At 45.7% G+C, this 26,216-nt stretch overlaps 1 protein-coding gene across 3 annotated transcripts in view; it reads right to left on the bottom strand.

The window, feature by feature from the left end:
- Window positions 1-26,216, bottom strand: part of NTM (neurotrimin) — a 946,316-nt gene that overhangs the window by 639,915 nt on the left and 280,185 nt on the right. The window contains exon 1 of one of the 3 annotated variants that reach the window (XM_058687341.1): window positions 24,347-24,419. The exons of the other annotated variants lie outside the window; for them this stretch is intronic. Coding sequence (XP_058543324.1) covers window positions 24,347-24,404 — 58 coding nt within the window. The 5' untranslated portion in view covers window positions 24,405-24,419. Of the gene's footprint in view, window positions 1-24,346; window positions 24,420-26,216 lie in introns of those variants that run through there. 3 annotated transcript variants of the gene reach the window in all.

Raw genomic sequence — 26,216 nt, 5'->3', positions numbered from 1 at the left:
AAAACTGAAGCTGTTCAGATATATAGCATGACAACAGTAATGCATCTATCTCTTAGTAGCTGACAGAGAAAAGATTTGAAATCAGGAACCTGTTGAAATAATGAAACCTTGAGTCCAGTGTGCCTCGTGGCCAAAAAGATGTCTGAGTGGTGATCCAGACACTGCCCAAGGAGGCCAGGTAAGAGGTGTCAGTTAGTGTGAAGGTCCTGCCTCTAGCACTGGGGTCTGGGCCCTGGGTGATCTCTTAGGTATGTCACCTGAAATGGGAAGGATGTGTGAGCTCAAACTTATTTTCTTTCACCTTGACTCTGTAGTTATAGTGTGCAAGGAGGGAAAACACACCTGCACACACACACACACACACACACATACACACACACACACACACACACACAAATCCACACACATGTTCGTGTTGTGAAGTATTCTCATTTCTCTCTAACAGCCCAAATGTGGGCTTCTCTGATTCATTCCAGTGAAGTCACAAATGCCAATGTCACGAGCCAGCACAACCCAGGGAAAGGGAAGGCAAGGCCACGTGGTGGCCGAGACAGGGGCGTAAATACCAGAGAAGGGTGGAGGGTCAGGCACTCTTGGGATGTCTTTGTCTGGGTTCACATCATGCAATCACCGAGGGAGCTTCATCCTCCCCTGTCCAGGAGGGATTTACTGAAGCTCGATAAAATCTGCCGCTGAATATTGCTATAAAATATATAGGTCCTCTCAAGACACTTCACCCAGAGAATCCTAAACCACTAGATTCACTTTTCTATGACTTTGTTAAAAGAGAGAAAGGAATTAGTCAAAAGCCAGCACCAGCCTTTACCATTCATCTCCCACATCCCCTGTTTTTCCTGTTCCGTTAGACAGTGGTCCTCAAGGGGTAGTCTGCATCAGGATGACCTGGAGGGCTGCCCACACATCTCACAGATTTTTGAGTCTCTCCCCCGTGGTTCTGAAGTCAGTCCATCTGGGCTGGGGCTCAAGATTTTGCATTCTTAAGAAGTTTCAGGTGATAATGGTATTGTAACATATTTACATTTCTTACAACCTTATTAGGGGAAACTAATTTCCCCAGAAGCTTTCAGAAAGAAATGGGAATGGTTGGATACAGATAGCAACAGAAACAGCATATTCAGAGGTATGGACATCAGCTCCTGGATAGTTAACATGGGCACCCCTTTGCACATGCACATGGCAGGCACTGTTAATCAATCATGGCCTTCTTGCTCATTGAGCCCAGACTTGGTTTCAGAATCTCTCTCAGCCTACTACTCCAGAAAGCCACTAAAACCAACTGGAATCAGTAGGCAAGATGTAAGCCCTTTGCTATATATATATATATATATATATATATATATATACACACACACACACACACGTGTGTGTGTATATATGTGGGTGTGTGTGTGTGTGTTTAATTTATTTTACCAATCTCTACACCCAGTGTGGGGCTCAAACTCACAACCCCGAGATCAAGAGCCTCACACGCCTCTGACTGAGCCAGCCAGATTCCCCTTTGCTATATTTGACCTAGAGTTTGAACTACATTATTACAGGTATCCCTCCCCATTGTTCATGCTTTATCTCAGGCACACAACTTCCTCTGAGCACGAGGGACCATCTGGACTTAAGAACAAATGAGAAGATGGAAGCAGAACCCCGAGGGAATGTGTCCCAGTGCAAGAGGGAGAAGATTGAAGAACGTGAAGGAATTGGGTTAACTTTCGTTTGTGAGCAGCCTCATGGAGTCAACAGCCATGCTCCTTAGGAGATCCAGGACAGAAGGGGGTGCAGAGAACACATGGAATGGCCGGACAGGGAGAGTGGCTGTTCTCCTTGAGCACTTTCTCCAACAATGGAACAGTTGTTCCATTGTACCCATTTTAAAAGCAATTATGTAATGTGACAGCTGCAGTAGCTATAATAAAAGGGTGTCAGAGGAAGCCGTGCTCCCGAAGACAGGGGACGCGTTTGGAGGAGGTGGTCACAGGGGCCCTAGGAACATACTCACTCCTACGGTGCAGGCTCAGTCCTGGGAAGCTGGCTGCCTTCAGCTTCAAGGGAGAATCAGAGGTCAGAGCCAAAAGGTCAGAAATGCAAGGCAGACAAAGCCAATAGCAATCCCACCCCAAACTAGAAAAAGGACAGGGATATGAAAGGGTCTTGATAAAGAAAGAGACAAAGAGGAGGAAGAAAGCAATGTCTTTGAAGAACTCTGATATGAAGAGATATCTGGACAGTCAAATATCTAGAAATCCCAAAACCACCAGCCGGGTCATTCATGCAAACCCATGGCTCCGGGGTGGGGTGGGAAGGAGAGGAAGGGTGTGCATTCCACATTGCTTCCTTTTTCTGGGCCATGCTCTTACAAGACTCAGAGACCTTGTCCACAGGCCCAAACCACCTTCCTGGCTTCTGTGCTAGGCTAGAGCAAGCAGCAGGGATCAAGACTGGATATCAGTGTGTTGCCAAATGGGCAATACAACTTAAAGGTGAGCACAGCCTGCAGGCTGATGGCCCCACCTGCAAATGTCAGGCAGTCTGCCAGCCAACTGTACTGCCTGATATTCCTAAGTTTCATGTTTGGTAATTCCATAAGCTGTGATGGATCATCGGCTCTGTTGAAACCAACATGGGGACAACCGGTGAGTGCCTAAGGTGTGTGCTACAGAAAGTTGTCCAGAACTTCAGTCTTGGTGTGATCCAGAGCCAAGACTTTTCTGTCTCCCCAAATCCTGGTTTGGCTCTCGGGAAGGAAGAGGGAAAGAGGAGGCTCATTCCAGTTCCCCTGGAAGGTGCAATACTCCTGAATTCCTTAGAGAGCTCTCTAGACTTACATCTCTCACAAGGTCAGCAAATAAATGTAATTCAGAAGGTCAACAAGAGATGTGTAGAACCAGAGCTTATTAGCATGCATCTGCATCTCAATGAAGAACTGAGGTCCTGTTTAAAAAATTGATAATTTCCAGATTCAGATAAAGCGCTTACTTTAGAGTAGGACCTGCTGACAAGCTCTGTGTCGGATGGCTCTATGTCACTGTGCCACCAAAGATGTTTTGAGAAGAGTGGCAGGAACACAGTTATCACACACACACACACACACACACACACACAGCAATGCCTCTGCAGGTGTTGGAAATTAACTTCCTGATTGTGCCATTTCTTGTCTGTATGACTTTGAATAACATAATCTCTCTGAAACTCTACATCTTCGTCTAGAGATCATAACACCTTTCAGGATTAGTATTAGAATTTGGGCTTTTCCTGGGAAAACATTTGACCCCCAGCAGGTGCTCAGTAACCTGCCGCCTTTAGGGCCTTTGCAAGCAAGTGCCTAGAGGAGACCCTGTTTGACCCCCAAGAAGAACCCTGAAAGCCACGTCTAACTGCACACCAGCATTCCTACCTGGACAGCCCACTTTTATTTTCCTCCATAGCATTTTACAAACATTTCAATTGCACTGTGCTATTCTAGCTCCAGGCTGCCTCACTGGTATATTAATAATAAATTATAATATAGTTCATTGGTCTAGCATTTTGCCGTAGTTTACTAAGCACTTTTACCTATCATGTGCCACTTAATTATTACTGGTATAGAAAGCCCTCACTTCAGAGAGAAGGAAGCTGAGGTTAACAGAAGGTGGGTGGCTCACACAAACGGAAATAACAGAACAGAACTCAAACCATGGGCATCTGTCCCCTGGCACCTGCCACCTCTGACGTAAGTGAAGCCAGCCAGGAAGGCTCGGGCTCTGGGGCCTCTGGCCCTCCAGTTCACAGACGTCCTTCCTTTCTGCTAATAATACTCATTAGATATTATGTGCCAGACGCAGAACTATCTGCTGGTGAGTTGAGCAGCATTTGAAAAGCACTCAGCACTGCCAGTCTGTCTGTAGTCTTAAAAATTGTCAGGCTAAGGCACTGTGGTCGATGAAAGCAGGCTAAAGAAAATTGACAACTGAGTGTAGCTAAGTGGACTAGGTCAGTGGGAAAATGTGAGAAACAACAGTGTTTGTACAACTGGGGAAACTTGAACACAGATTGTATACTAGAAAATAGCATTATATCTATGTTAAATTTCCTGGATTTGATCATTGTGGTGGTTATGTAAGAGAATGCCTTGTTCTTAGAAGCTGCATGGCAAATATAGGGGAAATCTGTTCAATATGCTATTCTTGTTATTGTTTTGAAGGTTTAAATTAAAAAAAAAAAGTGCTCCAGACAAATTTATCAAGGAAATATATCTCTGATAACTAGTGTGGTGCCTGTAGGCCCATCTTAAAAATTTAATTATAAAAGTCCCGAAAATATGGAATTGTAAGGTCATCTGATTAGGTCTTTTATCTTCTATTCACCCCTTTCCCTGTGCTTAAGAGCATGTGCACCCTTCCCCTGTGCACACAAGCATGTGCAACTTCCCCTGTGCCTATGAGCATGTGTGCACCCTTACCCTGTGTGCATGAGCATGTGTGCACCCTTCCCTGTGCGCATGAGTGTGTGCATTTTCCCCAGTGCCCAGAAGCATGTGTGCACCCTTCCCCTGTGTGCACTAACATGTTCACCTTTCCCCTGTGCACGTGAGCATGTGTGCACCGTTCCTATGTGTGCATGAGTGTGTTCACCTTTCCCCCGTGCCCAGGAGCATGTGTGCATCCTTCCATTGTGTGCACTAACATGTTCGCTTTTCCCCTGTGCCCAGGAACACATGTGTACCCTTCCCTGTGTGCACAAGCATGCACAACTTTTCCCTGTGCCTTGGCATGTACACCTTTCCCCTGTACCCAGGAACACGTGTGCACCCTTCCCTATGTGCATGAGTGTGTGCAACTTTTCCCTGTGCCAAGGAGCATGTGCACCCTTCCCCTGAGCACACAAGTGTGTGCACCTTTTCCCTGTATTCAGGTGCACGTGTGCACCCTTCCATGTATGCACGAGCATGTGCAACTTTTCCCTGTGCTCAGGAGCATGTGTGCACCCGTCCCCTGTGTGCATGAGTATGCGTGCACCCTTTCCCTGTGTGCACGAGTATGTGTGTACCCTTTCCCTGTGTGCAGAAACATTTGTGCACCCTTCCACTGTGAGCACAAGTGTGTGCACCTTTCTCCTGTGCCCAAAAGCATGTGCACCCTTCCCTATGCTCACAAGCGTGTGCACCTTTCCCCTGTGTGAATGAGTGTTTGAGCACCCTTCCCATGTATGCACAAGCATGTGTACCTTTCCCCAATGCCCAGGAACACGTTGCACTCTTCCGAAGGTGTGTACGAGCCTATGCAGTTTTCCCCTGTGCCCAGGAGCATGTGTGCATCTTTCCTATGTGCGCATGAGTTGTGTGCACTTTTCCCCTGTACCCATGAGCATGTGTGCACCCTTCCCAATGTGTGCACTTTTGCCCTGTGCTCAGCAGCATGTGTGCACCTTTCCCCTGTGTGCCCTAGCATGTGCACCTTTCCACTATGCCCAGGAGCAGGTGTGCACACTTCCCTGTGCACAAGAATGTGTGTACTTTTCCCCTGTGCCCAGGAGCATGTGTACCCCTTCCCCTGTGTTCACTAGCATGTGCAACATCCCCCTGTGCCCAGGAGCATGTGTGCACCCTTCCCTTGTGCACATGAGTGTGTACACCTTTCCCCCGTGCAAATGAGCATTTGTGCACCCTTCCCCTGTGTGCACTAGCGTGTGCACTTTCCCCTGTGCCCAGAAGCATGTGTGCACCCTCTCCTTGTGCACATGAGTATATGCACCTTTCCCCTGTGCAAATCAGCATTTGTGCACCCTTCCCCTGTATGCACAAGCGTGTACACATTTTCCCTGTGCCCAGGAGCATGTGTGGACCCTTTCCCCTGTATGTACCCTTACCCTGTGCGCATGAGCGTGTGCACCCTTCCCCTGTGCCCATCAGCATGTGTGCACCGTTCCACTGTGCCCACAAGCATGTGCAATTTTCCCCTGTGCCCAGGAGCATGTGCTCACCCTTCCCATGTGCACACAAGCGTGTGCACTTTTCCCTGTGCCCAGGAACATGTGCACACCTTTCCCATGTGCACCTTTCCTTTCCTTTGTGTGCACGAGTATGTGCACCTTTCCCCCTGTGCCCAGGAGCATTCGTGCACCCTTCCCCTTGCATGCAGGAGCATGCGCACAGCCTTCCCTTGTGCCCATGAGCGTGCCTGCACCTTTCCCGGTGCCCATGAGTGGGTGCACACCTTTCTCCTGTGCCCTCAAGCGAGTGCACTTGTGCTCACATACATACACCTCTGGTTTGTAAAAGACAGCCTTTTACTTCTTTTGACACCTCAGACATTTACATTTATTTTATGTTGAACTGATTGTTCCCAAATAATTTAGGTTCACTGGTCTCAGTTTTGCTTTACAGTATCATATAGAAAACATCGCATTCCTTTCCTGCCAAAGTATTTGAAAATACTTGTGTGTTCACAAAATAGACCTTTGAGTCTGCTGAGTCTCCTGTCAAAACTCAAATTCTCCAGAGGAAAATGCCAAGGTTCTTCTTTCAAAATTTGGCTGTTAGTCCTCTCAGGGTGACACAAACCAGTAAGGGCAGGTTTCTAAGATTTAAATCAAGGGATCAATTTCCTCCTCTCCCCTGCCCCTGCACTAAATATTAGGTAATAAAAGATCCTTGCCAACGGGTCTGGGCTGCAGACTGCCGCTCCTCAGGTGAATCAGCCAGAGGTCAGAGGTTTTCCTCTTCCCTAAGAAAAGGACCATCAGAGTAAGAACATTTTGTCTCAGATTTTGAGTAAAGGACACAAAACCGCAGCCAATATGCTGGTCAGTGTATCTCTCACTGAAACCAGGCCCCAAATGGAATTTCATCAGGGGCATGACTGTAGCCGGAGGGCTATGACGGGAAATGCACAGGCCCTGGAGCCAGACCTGGGTGTGAATTGTGTCTCCTCCAGCATTTGGTAGTTGTGAGAACTTGAGCGAGCCACTTGGCCTCCCCAGGCCTCAGTTTCTTCATCTATTAAAATGACATAGAGGTGCTTGGATGGCTCAGTCGGTTAAGTGCCCAACTTTGACTCAGGTCATGATTTCACAGTTTGTGGATTCAAGCCCCACGTCGGGCTCTGTGCTCAGATGTGGGATTCTGTGTCTCCCTTTCTTTCTGCCCTTCCCCTGCTCTCTCTCTCTCTCTCTCAAAAATAAATAAACATTATTTTTTAATGGCATAATAATGGGGTGCCTGAGTGGCTCAACTCATGTTCGTGAGGTCAAGCCCCACATTGGGATCCACAGTGGGTGTGAAGCCTTCTTAAAAATAAATTGGGAGCCTGGGTGGCTCAGTTGATTAAACAGTCAATTCTTGATTTCAGCTCAGGTCATGATCTCATGGTTTGTGAGTTTGAGCCCTATGTCAGGATCTGCACTAACAGTGTGGAGCCTGCTTGGTTCTTTCTCTCCCCCTCTCTCTCTGCCCCTCTCCTGCTCACATTATCTCTCTCTCTCTCTCTCTCTCCTCTCTCCTCTCTCCTCTCTCTCTCTCTCTCTCTCTCTCTCTCAAAATAAATAAATAAACTTAAAAAATAATAAAATGAGGGGCGCCTGGGTGGCTCAGTTGGTTGAGCGTCCGACGACTTTGGCTCAGGTCATGATCTCACAGCTTGTGGGTTCGAGCCCCGCGTTGGGCTTTATGCTGACAGCTCAGAGCCTGGATCCCGCTTTGGATTCTGTGTCTCCCTCTCTCTCTGCCCCTAACTCACTCGCATTCTGTCTCTCTCAAAAATAAATAAACATTAAAAATAACAATAATAATAAAATGATATAATACCATCTTCCCTCTAGGGATGCAATGGAAAAGTAGAAGAAATAAGTGCAAAGTTCCATGGCTCTTAGTAGGCACTCATCAAGTACCAATTATTTATTCATGTGGCCACCATTCCAGAAATGTTATGATGCTGCATTTGGCAAGGGTCTACTCTGTATTTTAGGCTTTGTGGGAAACAAATTAATTTTAATAATAACATCAGTGAAATTGAATCATAGTAATAAAAATTTAAAAGTGTGTTGGGAAAACAACCCCTGATGTATTGGGATAGAGCCAAGACAGCCAGTCGACAAACTGTGGCCACCAGATGAGCTACTCCGCAGTTTAATACACTTAATAAAACAGTGTAGCTTCCTGAAATTGCTGTCTTGCTAAACAGAAATATCCCAAGGGTTTAAACAGAAAAGATAAATGACTCTGTTAGCCTCACACAAGTACTGAAGTGTGTATGAGACTGGGGTATCTGGAAGTCCATCTGGCAGAAGAGAGTGGGGCTGGTAGTTGAGGACTCAATCCTGCTCACATGGGTTAAATATCTGAAAAAATGAGAGTCTTGATACAGGGGGTTAATTCAGAAAAAAGTTGTACTTTTTTTTTTTTTTAATGCCCATCATACTGGGGAGTTTTCTTTTCTAGCAGTAAGTGAGTGAACTGTGTTAAGATTCAGTTGAAGAACTCACCAAACTCCACACCCGAAAAACAAATAATCCAGTGAAGAAATGGGCAGAAAACATGAATAGACACTTCTCTAAAGAAGACATCCGGATGGCCAACAGGCACATGAAAATATGCTCGACGTCACTCCTCATCAGGGAAATACAAATCAAAACCACACTCAGATATCACCTCACGCCAGTCAGAGTGGCCAAATGAACAAATCAGGAGACTATAGATGCTGGAGAGGATGTGGAGAAACGGGAACCCTCTTGCACTGTTGGTGGGAATGCAAACTGGTGCAGCCACTCTGGAAAACAATGTGGAGGTTCCTCAAAAAATTAAAAACAGATCTACCCTATGACCCAGCAATAGCACTGCCAGGAATTTACCCAAGGGATACAGGAGTGCTGATACATAGGGGCACTTGTACCCCAATGTTTGTAGCAGCACTTTCAACAATAGCCAAATTATGGAAAGAGCCTAAATGTCCATCAACTGACAAATGGATAAAGAAATTGTGGTTTATATACACAATGGAATACTACGTGGCAATGAGAAAGAATGAAATCTGGCCTTTTGTAGCAACATGGATGGCACTGGAGAGTGTTATGCTAAAAGAAATAAGTCATACAGAGAAAGATACATATGTTTTCACTCTTATGTGGATCCTGAGAAACTTAACAGAAGACCATGGAGGAGGGGAAGGAAAAAAAAATGTTAGAGAGAGAGCAGGCCAAACCATAAGAGACTCTTAAAAACTGAGAACAAACAGGGTTGATGGGGGGGAAGGGAGAGGAGGTTGGGTGATGGGCATTGAGAAGGGCACCTATTGGGAGGAGCACTGGGTGTTGCATGGAAACCTATTTGACAATAAATTTCATATAAAAAATTTAGGAAAATGTAAGACCAAATACCACTAACTGTGAGCCCTGCTTTTTGATCCCCGATTCAGAGCCCAGGGTACACTCCTGGGCCTTCTGTGGATGCACATTTTGGAGCTGGAGTGAGTTTAGCTGCCCAATAATCTACATTCCCAGGGGAAGGTCTTCTTTGTCATCAGTTTCGAGAGGCAACCTTACAGGAAGCAGACAGAGAAGCCAGGCTTGGTAATAACAATGGCGACATTCTTGTAACAACACATAGGAACAATGCAGTCGATTCTGTTACACTGAGCTAACACCAGCTTCATCAGAGCTAGAGAAGGACTGTAATAATAGCACTGAGTGAGTGTAAATGCAATGAGACAATCCCTACAAAAAGTTGCCCCACAAGACTAACATCAGTGATTTGTCAGATATCTGATATTTCAGGGTTCCTCAAGGTCTTCTGGGACTTAACAGAATATCTCAGCTGGAAGAAATCAGAAGCATCGTCCATTTCAAGTTTATCACTTTACAGGCGATAAAACTGAGACCACAAATGCTATGTAGCTGATAAGTCACAAAGACTAAACCAAGCTCATGGATCTAGTTTTATTCCACCTCTATCTACTTCTTCCCTTCTAGAGTGTCAGCCAACCCTAGGAGAGACAAAAAATGCCTTGTTTAGATAAGGGAGACTTTTATGAACTGCTCTCCTTTTCAATTAGCTGTAATGCATTTTCTGGTTTTAATTCAGGCAGTGCCCAAACTCTTGTGCAACATGCCTGCTTCTCTGGGAAACACAAGATGGTATGTGGCACTGTTTCTTATGGCCGCGAGAGGGCGCGAGTACCCCATGCTAGGACCCTTCATCCAGGCTTACCTGATCGCCCATACAGAATGCGTATATTTATTTTCAATGAGGTCAGGAGTATCAAGGTTGTAAAATAACATATTTTCACTTGTTTTCTTCCTACATCTCAAACATAGCTTTTCTGAAGTCAATTATCTCCCTGAGACGCTATTCTCCCCACCCCCCTTCCTCTTTGCGTTGCCTTTCAACACATCAGAGTCTGACACCAACAGACTGAGAAATGGACTTGGGGGGTGGGGAGCAAAAAGGCAACTTTTTTTTTCCTCACTGGAGATGTGAAATCCCTGTCTCCCTCTTCTGGCATTTTGATTTTAAAAGGCAGTTTGTGATTGTAGGGCCTCTGGTCTCCAGCGCCATAGGGGACAGCACACACAAGGTGTGGGACTGTGATACTGTCCCTGGGGAGTTTCCGGTGAGGGCTGGGAACCACCTGCACAAGTCCTTGCAGTATCATTTCATCGTTTCTCCACCACTGCTTCCGGTGAATGATGCGAGAACATTTCTGGAAAGGTCTCCAGAGAGGAGAAAATTAGAGCTGTGAGTGGCCACTCCCAAAGGGTATCCTGTCAATATCTGAGTACTATATTTAAATGGAGGCTTTGTCCACAGGGAGGAGACTAGCAGGACAAGAGGATAGGAAGAAACGACATGCATGTTCACGCGCACGCACACAACAGGAACAAGTTTGCAGCACCTACAAAGTGCATAGCTGGAGCCTAGCAGAAGCACATGAGCAGCATCATAACCAAAGAACCCATGTGCTGCTTTCAGGGTTCCTCCCTCCCCGGGACCCCTAGTGCCCAGATCCTATGGGTCAACTGCAAACCCCACCCAGTCAGTCGTGTGCCTTCAGCCAAACTTGCATGAGCACAGACAGTCTGGAAGGATTGTGAGTCACCTTCTCGTCTCATTGCTGCCCTCACAATTCACCACCAAAAATATCAGTGAGCTTCTATCCCTCTGGTCATCCCAGCCTTCTCATCTGTTTAGATTTGTTTTATTATTATTATTATTAATTATTATTATTATTATTATTATTATTTTAATGTTTATTTTTGAGATAGTGCAAGCAGGGGAGGGGCAGAGAGGGGGACAGAGGATCTGAAGCGGGCTTTGCACTGACAAGCCAATAGCAGCAAGCCCGATAGTGGGCTTGAACTCATCATGCCCTGAGCCAAAGTCTGGAGCTCAACTTACTAAGCCACCCAGGTACCCCCTGTCTAGATTTATTTTTATTATATAAAAATTAGGCTTCTGACAAATAATGCAGTAGCTTCTTACCCCAAAGTATGGTGATCTTCACTGTTCTAAGGGAAAAGTTAATCACAAAGCCTTACTTTTGGGGACTGGGAAGATGCGGTCAAGGCCAGTCTGTATTTTAATTCCATAAACCTGTATTAAGCACTTATTATATCCCTGGAGAACTAAAAACCTAAGTGAAATCATGTCCCTTTCCTGTAGCTGGTAGTCTACACTGCCACCTGATTACTGCCCTCATAGCGCTGGAGGAACAAAGACAGGCCCTGGGCTCTGTCAGGGTCCTGGAGGAGGCCTGGGAAGCGGCAGGTCAGAAGAGAAGGAGCAGAAATCCCAGGAAGACTGGACCGAGCAGCTTGAGCAAAGACATGTCACAGCGAGAGTCTTTGGTGCTTGATGGTGGTGGGGGACACAAGCTGTCTGGGGTGTCTACCCAGCGTGGTTTCCTCAGGGTTGCAGAGTCGCATGGCACTCAGGCCAAATTTGGCACATTCGTCTGTCTTGTTAAGTAGCCTCTTGCTTTAAAATAAATGCTGAAAGCCTCTAGATGAGGTGTGTTTGCTCTAGTCCACCACCACCTGCCATCCGCCATCTACCTCCCCCTGGGCGAGCTTTGCTCATCCAAGTTCCCTGCCTGGCTCCTGTAGGTCTTGATGACCCTGTGCTGTTTTCAGGCCTCCCAAATGGAGGGCACAGAGAGTGTCCTCTTGATAGCATGCTCCTGGGGCTGCTGAAGGTGAGGGAGGAGGCAAGGCTCCTGTGCCAGCAACACTCAGACAATCTCCTCCTCCCTCTGCCAAGAAGGCCCATCATCCAGGATGCATGGTGTCAGAAAGTCTGGTCCACTCTGAAAACAGACAATTTGTTTAGAAAGAGAGACAGGAATCGGGACATGTGAGTAAAGCACGGGAAGTGCCCAGCACACGCCTTCACCATCTGCTGCAAGTGGAGGTGCCAGCAGGGGAGCAGCCCAGCCAGCCCAGGGCTTCAAGGACAGGGGCCTCTGCTTCAGAGCCCAGCCACCACCACTGTTGAAGGGCACTGGATTCTCAAGACCCTAAACTTGGCCTTGACCTTCAAAGAGGCCTCAGCTCCCAAACCAAGAAATATCACTGCCTCCACCAGGTTCCCAGGTCCTCATTCTGGAGCAAGCTCTGGGGTCACAGTTCCCTTTGGCATGTTTTGTCCTGTGTTTGGTCAACTATGGTTGATTGGCACTTCATCAACCTTGGGTGACCTGCAGATTGGCACCAGGCCTTAACTTCTTACACCTCTGACCCTTGGCTGATTTTCACAGAGCTCCAAGCCATTTGCCCGCTCTGCTAAGTCACAGTTATGCCCAGTCTGCTGAGGGTGTCCAGGGAGAGGAGAGGGTCCTGCCAGGTCCCATCCCACCACTCCCCCAGACACAGAGTTAGCATTGATTTAACCATATTCTCTGCAAAGTCCAGAACTAATAAGGCAAGTGCAAGCAGGAGCTATGAATTAATCCCCTTGAATATGCAGGTAATTTAGATGGAAGGAGACAGGTGTTGCTGGTTCTCCATAAATAAATTGTGCAGTGATGGGCTGGGGGTGGGGGTTAGAATAGAAGCCAGATAGAGCCCTGGGGAGCAGAGGAGGTGGGACTGGCCTTCCAGGCTGATTATGACTCTGCCCAAGGGGGACAGAGATGGCTCCCTGACAGCCATAAAGTTGCTGAGTACAGAGCATACCTAGAGAGGCAAGAAGCCAAGAGCCACCTAGCATATTCTTGAGCCAAGCCTTCTGTGGAGGAATTCCTAGTACTTTTATATAGAGAGCAAACAGGGGAATGAAAAGGTAAGAAGAAGGTGATGAAGGGGAGAAAGCAAGGGGGATGGCACAGGAGGAGGAAGAGAGGGACCTATCAGATGAAGGTGAGCAGCGGGAGAGAGGGGCACCTAATGGGGAGAGCTGAAAGGGAAGGAGCTAAGACCCTGGCATGCATAGGGCTGCCGGGGCCTTGGCATCTAGGATTTAGCTGGTCTACATTACACAGCTCTCAGGGAAGGGACTGAGGGGGTTCACAACCACAGGAAGGCTGTCCCACTCCTTACACTGAATGGCTGGGTCTCATTCACCTAGGTCTTTAAAAAAATTATTTATTTATTTATTCATTCATTCATTCATTCATTCATTTATTTTTTTTTTAATTTTTTTTCAATGCTTTTTTATTTATTTTTGGGACAGAGAGAGACAGAGCATGAACGGGGGAGGGGCAGAGAGAGAGGGAGACACAGAATCGGAAACAGGCTCCAGGCTCCGAGCCATCAGCCCAGAGCCTGACGCGGGGCTCGAACTCATGGACCGCGAGATCGTGACCTGGCTGAAGTCGGACACTTAACCGACTGCGCCACCCAGGCGCCCCTCATTCATTCATTTATTAGAGAAGAGAGCAGGAGAGGACAGAGAAAGAGAGAATCTTAAGCAGACTCAGTACTCTATGCGGAGCCTGACTCAGGCTCAGTCTCATGACCCTGGGATTATGACCTGAGCCGAAATCAACAGTCAGACGTTCAGCTGACTGAGACACCTATGTGCCCCATGACTCACCTGCATCCCCAATGGCTCAGGTCCTACACTGGAGCCTACATCACAACATCCCTCCACCTTCCCTGGGAAAAGCAATGACCAAGTATGAAGAGTAGGCTGTGCCCCTGGCCAGCTCTGCATCAGAACAGTGATACCTCTCTGCCCCGCAGGTCCATCCATGTTGTCTCAAAGGGCAGGATTCCCTTCTTTGTTAAGGCTGAGTAATATCACATTTCAGGTCTACCTACCACATCTTCTTTATCCAGTCATCCATCTATGGACATTTATGTTGTTTCTACATCTTGGCTGTTGTGAATAGTGCCTCTATGAACATTATGCTAAATGAAAAAAGCCTGACAAAGAAAGGCAAATCCTGCATGATCACTTGTAAGTGATATCCAAAATAGTTCAAACTCCTGGAAACAGAAAGCAGAATGGTGGGGCAAATGGGAGATGTTGGCCAAAGATACAGTTTCAGTTATGCACAATGAATAAGTCCTGGAGACGTATGAACAGAAAGGTGACTGTAGTTAATGATATGTGTTGTATACTTCCAATCTGCCAAGAGGCTGGATCTTAAGTATTCTCACCACACACAAAGAAAATCATAACTATAGGAGATGATGGCTACATTAATTACCTTGATTCTGGGGATTATTTCACAATGTATTCAAATTCTACATTGTAGACCTTAAGTATATATGATTTTTATTTGTCAATTCTACCTTGGTAAAGCTTAAAAGAAAAAGAAGGAATTTCAGCTCCCTGACCCTTTGTAGCAACAAGAGACAAGTCAGGGTGGGGAGGAGAAGAGGATAAAGTCTTGGTGATTCTTTCTCAAGCCCCCTCCCTTAGTCCTGGCGGGCCAGGCTCTGTTTCCGTGGTTGCAAGCAGCCCCATGTGGAGCCTTGGTTCTAGGTGGGCAGTGGATGAGCTGCCCAAACACAGCTGAGCCCTGTCCCCCACACAGATTTCCTACCGCACTCCCCAAATGTGAACCAAGTCAATACCACAGCAGAACAAATACAGACATTTGTTCTTCAGGAAAAAGAAAAAGAAAAAAACAAGATTTTGGCAGCACATTCCCTCCCCCACTATCTTTTCCGCATTTGGTTCATTTTGTTTAAAACCCAAAGGCCCAGATTGGGCCCAAAGGGAAGAGGCTGGAGAGAGGAGCACTTTTGGGGTAACTTCCGTTATCTCAGAATGATTGCTTAATAGGGGACTCCTTTTAATCGCCTACAAATGAGAAGTCAGAGACAATTAAAATTCATTCCCAATTAATTGTTTTTCCCCTCTTTCATTCCCAAGAGTTGCTATTCAGATAACAAGAGAACCTTCAAAACAAAAGCAGCCGGCAGTCTCCACTTCAATCAGATGCCACCTGGAAGGAGGCTGTGTTTCAGCCTAACTCAAGCGCCTCTCCCTGCAGCAAATGACTCCTGACCCCCGCATGGCCATGAGAGAGCTAAAATCTTTGGAAGCTGAGGAACCTCTACGTTGTGAAGTCACGGGCAAGTTTATTACCAGGATGCTGCTGAGTACTTTTTTATAGTTTTTAATTCCGGTTTATTTACTCTCCCGAGTAATGGCCTCAGCAACTACATTTATTACTGATTCAGCCTTCTCTTTAGTTCCGAGCAAAGTCCTCCTCCCTCTCCCCGTTTCCCTCCTGGGTGCCTACCAAAATTCCAGGCAACAAACCAGCCTGAGATGACAGAAGCTCAGGAGCCTGGAGCAGGAGGCCAGGTGCCCTGTCCCCCACCGTGTGACATTGGCCGGACTGTAGCTCTGCCCCTGTCTCACCTTCCCCATCCTTATGAGGGAACTGCCTTCAATGTCCCAACAGCCTGCCAGTTCTACACCCTGAGCACTACATTAAATTAAAAAAAAAAAAATCAATGCCATCCACTGAACCCTTAAAAGCTGCTAAGTATCTTCTGTGTGCAACCTTACCTATCTTCATAAACAATCCCCTTAACCAGATACCTCCGCTGTTACCAGTGCTCTGATGAAGAAACAAGCCAACTCTTTCAAATATGCAGAGCCAGGATCTGAACTTAGTGGATTCCACAGCCTGACCCCCCCTTACCCTCTGTTTCCTCCATGGTTTTGATCTCTGACCTTTCTTTCAGGATGCTGGAGTTCCTGGCAAAAACCACGGCCTTGTGCTTCCTTTTCTTGATGAAGGAGACATTTCTGTTGAACTCCAGGCCTCACCTGAAACTAATGACCCAGAATGGACCTCTTTGAATAACCAAGTTGGAGGGACAGCTAAGCTGCAGGTTGCAGAGGCCGAGGCCAGGGAATCAGTCCTGGAACAAAATCTGGAGCACACAGCTGGCTTTCACAGGATCAAGAATGGCCCCTTTTGAAAACAGAGATGATTCCCCTTGCCGTACCACCACAGAGTCTCCCGGGGGTTAGAGCTCTCACTGAGCCTTGACTTTGTTATTATTATTGTTGCTTGAAATGCCTCGTAATAACCGGGATAGATTTCTTAGGAAACCAAATAATGGGATGCATTCCACCCTGGCTTTATAATTAATGTTTGCATCATTTATCTTTCGTGGAAAGATTATTCTGACTAACGAGGTTCTGGGCCACTAATTCATTACACTGCCTTGTCACTTCCTGCTCCTTCTTATTACCCAGAAATAGACTCATTAGTCAGAGTTCAATGACAGGGAGAAATTGTGTTCGTTAATTTAATTCCCTCACTCATTTCTGGGCCCCATGTTTGTCCAAAATTGGGGATTAGAAGGGGGAAAATTTGTTGTCTTAAGTCTTTGCTTCTGTCTCATTTTACCTTCCACCTTACTCCTGTTCAACAAGGAGGGGCCAACACCGCTCAGAAGTGGCCACACAGACTCTGCCCTTTCTTCAACTCTCAAGTTTTTGTACTATGTGGGAATCGTTAAGGATGTCGGGCATCCCCGATAGCAAATGCCATAGGAGATGCATGAATGGGAGGTGATATGATATAGTGTGTACTGTCTGGGCTCTGTAGTCAGATAGACATGAGTTCAAATTCTGCCTCATTACGTGGAAACTGTGTGTTCTTAAGATGCTTAACCTGTCTGGGCTGTGGTTTCTCATCCACAAAATAGGAATGCCAATAGCTATCTTTTATGAAGATCAAGGTACATGAAGCACCAGAAGTGTTTTGCACAGTGTGCAATGACAAGAAGTTGAAAAAAAAAGGTGCCCTTGGGAGTTAAGCTAATCAAAGCTCACACGAGGGCAGAAAAGGGAATGTCTTCAAGCAGGGTCTCCTAAGCTTGGCTGTATGTGGAAACACCTGAGGAAGCCCAGACCTACCAGAGCATTTGAGTGGAGTCTCTGGGCATGGGGCAAGGACACTAGTGTTTTTAAAAGTTTCCCCAGTGGTTCTAGAAAGAGGTCAGAATTGGGAACTACTCAACTTCTTGAGGTCGGAATGAGCTCTTTCAACCTCAGTTAAGCACAGACAGGAACCTAGCTGTGTCCTTCCTGAAATGGTTGCCCAGAGATATTTTACTCCTGCTCTAACCCTCTTCCAGGAAGGAGTGCACTGCTGTGGGACAGTGATGTGTCCGAGTCACTCCATGAGCAGAATTGGTACCTATACTGTTCCAGGTGTTGGGCAGACCATGGAAAGCAAAAGCAGCTCCAGTGTCTGCTGTTATGGGGCTACTAGTCTTTTGCCAGGATGCCATCAAATCACCAATGAATGAGTAAGTATAAATCAAGACAAATGCACTGAGGGAAAAGAGTTGATCCTGGGGCTGTGACCTAGCTTGGGGACTGGGAAGGCTTTCTTAAAAAAAGAGAGACAGAATCCCAAGCGGGTCCCACCTCATCAGCACAGAGCCTAATGCAGGGCTTCAACTCAAGAACTGTGAGACCATGGCTAAGCCAAGATCAAGAGTCAGATACTGAACCAACTGCACCATCCAGATCTCCCAAGGGTCCTCTTCTTTAAAGGAAAAAGGACGACACTCTTAAATTAAAGAATGGTAAGTGAGACAAAGAGGTGGGATGGCAAGAAGGAATAAGCTAAGACCCACTCAACTTCTAGCATTGTGGTTCTAAACCAAGGTAATGGCATGATGTGAGAGACCAATCAAAGTTCTCCATCCTGGCTGAGATCCTCTGGTAAGCCCCTAATGGAAAATTACACTGGCCCTAGATATGGTCACCAATGGTGGAGGATGGCTGTATTTCTCAGATATGTTGGGGCAGAAAATATCTGAGAACCTCTACTCTAGATCTTTCCCCACCAAGAAGCTTGTCAATAACTCAGCTTCCAGAATAGTCGATAGCAGCAATCTCTGGAAAGGTATCTCCTCCCCATAGTAAGTTATTCAATCAGAATTCTGGTGTGTCCATCAACTTTTTATGAGTATAATTCTGTGAGTCTGTCACCAAGAGGCTGACCATGTTCATTGAACTGTTTCTGTCTGTTTGTGGGCCTGAAAAGCCAAGGGCTGTGTCATTGGTGAACACACAATGGGAATGTCAACTAGAACTTCTTGGCTTTCAGTCAGCCTCTGCTTGGAGGTCTGGAGCTTCTCTCATTTCAGGATTTCAGAACTGTGTGTATGTTTGCCAAGGATGTTTCTTCATTGTGGGATCAACTGTACATTTAGGCTAGGCAGGAGGAGTCCATTTTAGGCAAAGCTCTATGTCCAAATATGCAGGACATTGGCAGAATAGTTTGTAACCCTGTTCTTCAGTCTTTGTGTTCTGGTGTGTTATATTGGTCATGGTCACTAATCTTGTCTTCAGTGATGTAAATCATTATAAGGGAATCCTTAGAGTTTGGTCTCAGTGGTTTGTAACCATGCATTTCAGTGAAATAGAGGAACACCTACAGATGGTTGGAGATGAGGCAGCCCAGGAAAGGAAGTCTGGACGTCTCATGAGTGGGCACCCAAGGCAGTCCTTATCCCCAAGCCAGTAAGGCTTAGTGCTGACAAATATCAGTCAGGGCAGGTAGGAAGTACAGGACTTCACCTGGCCAGCAGGTTGCTGACTTCAACAGCTCCAGCACAGAGTTCTGAGAACAGACTTGTCTTCAATAACCAGGAGAAAAAAATGACTAGGTCAAATGAAGTACACTGGACGAGCATTTAGCATAATACCTGGTGCACACTGAAAATCACATTTTTTCTGGGACACCTGGGTGGCTCAGTTGATTGACATCCGACTCTTGCTTTTGGCTCAGGTTATGATCTCACGGTCATGGGTCTGTGCCCCACGTCGGGCTCTGCACTGAGTGTGGAGCCTGCTTGGGATTCTCTCTCCCCTTCTCGATCTGCCCCTCACCCATTCCCTCACTCTCTTTCTCTCTCTCTCAAAATAAATATTTTTTAAAGTCACATTTATTCCTATGCTATTAAGAGAAATAGTAAGAGTTAGAAAACTAGATATTGAACGCTCAGAGTCTGACAATATTTGTTATTCATTATCTCAATTAATTCTCACAATATAGTGAGATATATATCATACCCATTGTACAGATAAGGAAATTTAGGATCCAAATGGTAACTTGCCAAAGAAAAAGCAAAATATGACAGTGCAAAGATTGGACATGAAAGCCTGCTTTCTTTCTGTAGCCCACTGGAGCCTCTGCATGTTCCCAGACACTCATGCTTATCGCAATGAACTCACTGTGACTCTGTTAGTCTGCACAGGATGTCATAACAAAGCATAGAAGACTGGGAGATTTAAACAACAGAAGCTTGTTGTCTCTTAGTTCTGGAGCCTAGAAGTCTAAGATCAAGGTGTCTGGAAGGTTGGTTTCATTCTGAAGCTTCTCTCTTTGGCTTACTAATGGTCATGTTTTCTTTGTGTCCTTACATGGTCTTTCCTCTGTGTGTGTCTGTGTCCAAATCTCTTCTTATAAAGACACCAATCATAAGACCCACACCTATGACCTTACTTTCCCCTTATTACCTCCTTAAAAGCTTTTTCTTCAAATACAGTCACATTCTATGGTACTGGAGTAAGGGCTTCACCATATGTATTTTGGAGGGGACACAAATCAGCTCCCAAACAGTGTCCTAGTAGTTTAGATAAAGCCCTTTATCCTTCATTTGCCATGGGATCTATATTGGCTTTTCACATCAATCTAATCACTGTGTACCTGAAATATTTTTCACCTTTCAGTACAAAAAAAAAAAAAAAAAAAAAAAAAGGCTTTTACCATGAATGGTTGGGAAAATGTCAGGATTAAGATAACTCACTCCAGAGATGAGGTGTAGAAAGGATGGCTAAGACAAAGCAGCTGTCAGTCTTAAGAGGAGATCCCTTCTTAATTTCCCTGAGGGACAGGAGGGAATGTGTGAACGCCACTGGCAAACACAGGAAGCACTTAGAGAGTAGTGTTCCCAGCTGCCTGTGGTGCACCCAGACATTGTCCACAGAAAGTAGTTACATGGGTTCTGTCCCCAGTGCTGAAGAAATACATGAAGGGCATCAGTTCTGGGAGCTTCAAGTAAGCCACACAAGCTCCAAGGATGTGCTGAGTGCTCCCAGTTCCTTTGTTCAGCTTCTCTCCTTTAAATTGGCCATTAAGGGTTGGTAAGCAATGTAAAAGAGTGGCTTTTAAATGTTGCTGGTGAAAAAAAAATGTTGAAATCAGAAAGAATAAGAGAGCAATAATCACCTTCTCACTAACTACATTTGATAACCTTTGGTCTTTGGGGATAATGAATTACATCTCAAATCCACTTGGTTTTGGTTGTTCTAGTAACCTGATCAAATTCACAAATACCAAGAAGCAACATGGGAATGGAAATGTGTGGCCTGCATTGTTCATTTGGTGCTGGGCACCTGGGAGTAGGCAGGTGGGGAGAGAGGCAGTGTCATTTCCTGGGGCCTGCACGGTTCTGAGTGATTGGTAGGCTCACTTTGCTCTCCCCTAGGCCTGGTATTGAAAGGAAGAGAAGACTCAGAAAGCTGCCAAGAACTATTCCTTACTTTTGGCAAAGATTCTAGGCCTCATCAGAAAAATCAAGAACTGACTTAGAGATTTGGGGAGGCCGGAGTGAGAGGGGTCATTGGGTAATGACAGTAAGAGCTTTCTTAGATAGTATTCTCTGAGTTGGTCTCCTATTAAGCTTATGAAACAGGATTATACTTCCTATGTCTTTGTCATGATGTAAGAGGCTCAAAGAATTAAATCAATTGCCTCAGAAAACAAAGCAAATTCATGGCACATGCAGGCCCCAAACCCAAGTCTTTTTAGGCCCTCACCCAGTTCTTCTTCATCTGCCTTTGCTGGATGCTCCATAGCACAGTCCAGAGGCTGCCTTTATGACCAGGAGTTTGGTTGATTGAAACAGCTAGACAGGAGCAATCCCAGCATGGTTGAACAACTTCCCTTCCCTGTTACCTTCTGCTCTTCTGAGATAATACAGGCATTATGGGTGGGAGACAAGAGAATAAGAGCAGAGGTATCAGAGTAGGAGACATGCACATTCAAATTCAGGCTTCAAGATCAAGCAACCTTGGGCAAATCATCTCATTTTGTTAAGCCTTAATTTCCTTGTTTATAAAAAGAGGATGATAAAACCAACATCACAGGATTGTTTTGAAAACAAAATATGTGTGAATGTGTGTGGATCTGTGTGTGTGTGTGTGTGTGTGTGTGTGTGTGTGTGTGTATTGGTTAGCATGGTATCTAAAACTCAGTAAAGGTTAGTTTTAAAGAAATATAGCAAAATGTTCCTTGCCTGAAGAGTGAGAATTTCAGCAGTCTCCAAAGCAGGCTTTGCGGGGGTGGGAGAAGGCTGGGCTTATGGAATTCGATAAGTCCTTTGTTTCAGTCTGTAGTAGCTTGTGCTCACTGCCACTTCCTGAAACCCAGTGATCCTAGTGCCCAAGAAACACGAATTCTATCAGACAGTCTGGCCCTCTGCCCAGGCCAGAACTGGTACAGACAGAAGGGTCAGGGAAGGCCATAGAACTCAGAGAGGAGAGAAAAACAGAGGAAGGAAGATCAATGTTGGACCCCACATGATTAACTGTGCCAACCTGGGGCATTGAAACTGGGGAAACTGCCAGATTGATGGATTCCAAGGCAAATGAAGAGCCTGGTGCTTTCAGCATCCAAGCTGTGAAGTGAAACACAGTGGCTGGGCAAGGCATTTGATAGAAGGCGGCGGGGGGTGGGGGGGGATGAAACAGATCATCCTTGTACTTGTCTTGGGAAACAATAGTGCGAAGGCAGATCTGATTCTGAGAAAGGTCTTTGCTTCTTGTCACCTTTCAACAGCAAAATCACAGCTTTGTGTGTTTGTATCTACAAATATGCATTTGCGTGTATGAGTACTTGCAAGTGGTGGTGTGTTTTGGGATATATGAGTGTGCAAGCTCTACCCATTTGTCCTCCTGTTCCATGGGGCACAGTGATAGGTGCAAACAGAATTTTATTCTCATAGTTTGAGAATTGCAGTGTACTAAAACTATTCAGACATGCCCATGTACTTGCCTATATACTCTGTGGAAATTTTTTCATGTAAAATTAACATATACTCTGTTGCCTCCTTATTAATAGGAAATTCCAAAGCATCCATTTCCATCTATTACAATAACCTGGGCCTGGCAATGCCCCCACCTCTGAGCTGACAGGGCATGCTGTGGTGTCCAAAGGAGAAGCCCTGGAGAGAATGCTACCCCTCCCCTCACCATCTAGCTCCTTATTTGAAGACAAGGAACAAATTGTATTGCAGCTTTATTCTGTTGATGAATTCTAAAAAATTATGAATCTTCCAACTAAATCAAGGACTCAATCAACCTCGATCCAAAGGTAGCAAAGAGAAACCTGCAGTTGATAATAAAGGGGTTACAGAAAGCCCTATGGCTAAGACCCCTATCTCCTTAGGTCCCATTGGGCAAAATTCTCAGATTGCCTCTTGGTTGTAGGTTTTCTTCATTTTCAAAGCAGGCTGGGATGTGTGCAGAGCTCTCGCTTGGACTGGGACCCAGATAGATGGCAGTTAATTCCCTCCATTTTGCAGGGCCAGTAAGAAGAAACATCCCCAGTCCTGTCTGAAGCCATGGAAATATAATAGGAGTCACCACATATTCCGTGAAAATATAATAAAAGACCCCAAGCTTGGGATATGACATCATGAAAAGAGATTAAAGAGAGGTTTTGTGATTTTCCAAACACAATGAGCTTTCTCCCATCTCAGAGGAGAAAGTTGGGTTTTGAGCTTTTTTCCCTCTTTGTTGAAATTGAGGAAAAGAGAATTTAAGGAATATGTGTGTATGCGAATTTTAGAAATGGAATTAAACACCTTTAATAACAATTCTGGTATTTTTTCCTCTTTTTAAAATTCCTAATGTCTACAGATTTGCCTCTTTTGTGTGGGTGAGATCTCTTAGGTCTTTGGCACAGATTGAAGTTGTTTCTATCTTTCCCCCCTTCCTACCAACCCATCCTCCAATTAATTGTTTATGTCCCTTAATGGGACAGAAGAGAGGGCACATTTTAAATATTTTTATTGAATGGAGTTTTATGTTCCCAGTCTAGATTTATAGACTGTTAAATAGAATGTTTTACATTTGTTTCTCTTTCTCAAAGAAAATAACAAATACTTGTGGGCAGAGCCATCAGTCAATTACTTCAGGGGATCTTCTGCAAATGACAGGAAAAATAAAAGCACTTCTGCCTTACTCTTAAGGGAGAGCAATGGAATTTCAGAATAGTAGAAAACCCAAATTACTCTTGAACTTAAAAATGGCTTCCTTGAATGACCAAGAAGTAAGGACACTATAAGGACAAATTAGCCTCTAGATTTAGAAAGCCACTCTTGCTTCACACTAAGGAGGAACTAAGTGGTATTTTAGCCTTAGTGACCAGGCAGGCACAGAAAAGTACACCCACAACAATTAGACACACCTTAACATTAAGTAAATGATTGTTAATGTACCAGAGGACCTCCTTTTCCCCACAAATTCCACAGGTCTCCTTTCTGTCCAAAAATTGTCATACAATTTGTAGCCAGATCGTGACAGAAATGATCATCTTCCAATCCCTAATGTTCCAAAGTTTTACTTCGGCCTCTCCAGCTGTAAATACATTTTTCCCCTACTTCCTCTACTGGCAACGCACAGCCAAGTAGCTGAATCATCACATCAGACACAAAAGTCCAACTCATTTTAGAATCAAAACTTCACCAGAGAAAAACCCCTTGGAGACCGACCTCTTTCCAAGAGCAAAGGTGCCTCCCATCTCAAAAGCCACAACCATGACCGGGACCTCTCGTCCTCAGGAAAGGCATTCACCACAGACTCTGGGGGACGAGCCTCCCCCTCGACTGTCTGTGCAAAGGGATGATGAATTCAGTGGGCACCTACCTTTGCTGCCCCTCGACTGCCACCTCTTCCCACCTTCCCCGTTTCTTTTTCCGCTCATTTTTTTTTCCACTTTAAAAACATCCAACTTTGCCTTGGGGATGAGCAGAATGAAATGTCACTTACCTATAAAAAGAGAGACAGAAGAGAAAGCCATGCATCACATTACATACAAGTTCTTTGAAATCAAGGCCAGCTTCTGACTTTGAAACTGTAACAATGAGTGAATATTATCTTTTCATCCTACCTTTCTATATTTAATGAAACGCGAGATTTTGCAAGAAGCCCATCCCCAGGGCCCATCCTCCCCTTCATGATTTTCCTTTTGTTTTGTGGCCGCTTGCTGCCCCTCTCCTCCACCCTCACCTCCCACAGCTTGCTCCCTCTCTTCATTGAGGAAAGGTCAGGAAGGAACTGGGGAGATGCAGACCTTATACACCAGGGGGGGACTTCGGGCATGGGCACTGAAGTTGTGAGGTGTGTGGAGCCTCTTTTCTCTCAAGCAGGGCCTTGGTGACCTGGGGTCGAAGCTGATCATTGCCTATTCAGGAGGGAGGTCGCAGTCCCCACAGGGTGACTCTCCATCTGCAGCTCTGGGACCTTTTCAAATGGCCCAGGTTCTGAGACTTTCTCCTCTCTCTCCCTCTCCTGGTTCCCCATCACTCCTCCTTGTCGGAATGAACTCGTGTAAGGTTTCTATCCCCTGCTTTGTCACACAGCATCCATGGTGTCACCTTAGTACTACTCGCAGTTCAGATCCGCTTCTACAGAATTTGCTTACGGCCAGTGTGAATGGCCTGGGTCATTTTCTCTCTCCCCTGCTTCAAAGTGGGATCCAATTTGGTCCATGTTTGTTCTAGGAGACCCTCTGTCTGAGAACTGCAGGATGGTGGATCCACACCTTACTGGGTTTCTGATCGCAAAGGCTCATGTTCTTCACACCACAGGCTCCCCACAGCCCTGTGGGTCCCCCACGTCCCTCTGCCACAGGGGAAGCTGGGCTTCAGCCTTCTGCTTCAAGAACAGCCCCTCACAGTCCCCTAATGTGCTAAATAGTTTAAAATCGATTTCAGTGGCCTGCCAGTATCTTTTTCTTTTTATGCCTGAATAACTCAGCTCTTTTTAGCCTCTTCTTGGAGATTTCAGGTTTGTGTTTTTTTCTGCCCCAAGCTTCTCTGAGAACCTCTGTGGAGGACACCCCGGAGCTGAAGGTTGTTGAATTGAAAAATAACCACGTGTCCCCCATATGAACAGGTTTAATACTACACCCCCCAAAGAGATGCTGGCTTAGGATGCTCTGCCAAAAATGGAATCGTGATCAAATATTTTCAGGAAAGTCTGCCTCCTTCTTCTCCTCTTGGAGATTTATGACCACATTCTGATATTAAAAACTAGGAGACTGTCCATAGTGAAAAGCCATGCTTAGGCTTTTCCTAAAATGATTTTACTCAGATATTCTTCTTCTTGCACACGAGTTAAAGCCCCCTACTTCAGAAGGATGGCTCTGTCCCTGCTGTTTTGTATGGATCTTATACTAAAGGTAACTTATTTGGTCTTATCACAGTCTGTGGCCAGGGGATCCTGGGTGTGATATGCAGCTCCCCGACATGCCCTGTGGGAAACCAGGCCCAGCATCCCAGGCTCTGGTTTGTCTCTGCCTCTCACCCAATGCAAAGAGTCCCTTTGCTGGGTCACCAGCAGCTGCTTCTGTGAGCTGGGGAGACTTCTAAACACCCTGCATACACCACTGGGATGCTGCAAGGCTGAGTGATACTTTAAATGTGCTTTGTAAACTATAAAGAGCAAATAGTTTTAAGGCTGTGGTGTTCGGCACTGCTGTCCTTGGGCTGCACTCGTGGAGAGAGACTGAGAA

Source organism: Neofelis nebulosa, chromosome 10, assembly GCF_028018385.1.
Source record: "Neofelis nebulosa isolate mNeoNeb1 chromosome 10, mNeoNeb1.pri, whole genome shotgun sequence".
Lineage (NCBI taxonomy): Eukaryota > Metazoa > Chordata > Mammalia > Carnivora > Felidae > Neofelis > Neofelis nebulosa.
This window is presented reverse-complemented; position numbering and strand designations above follow the sequence as displayed.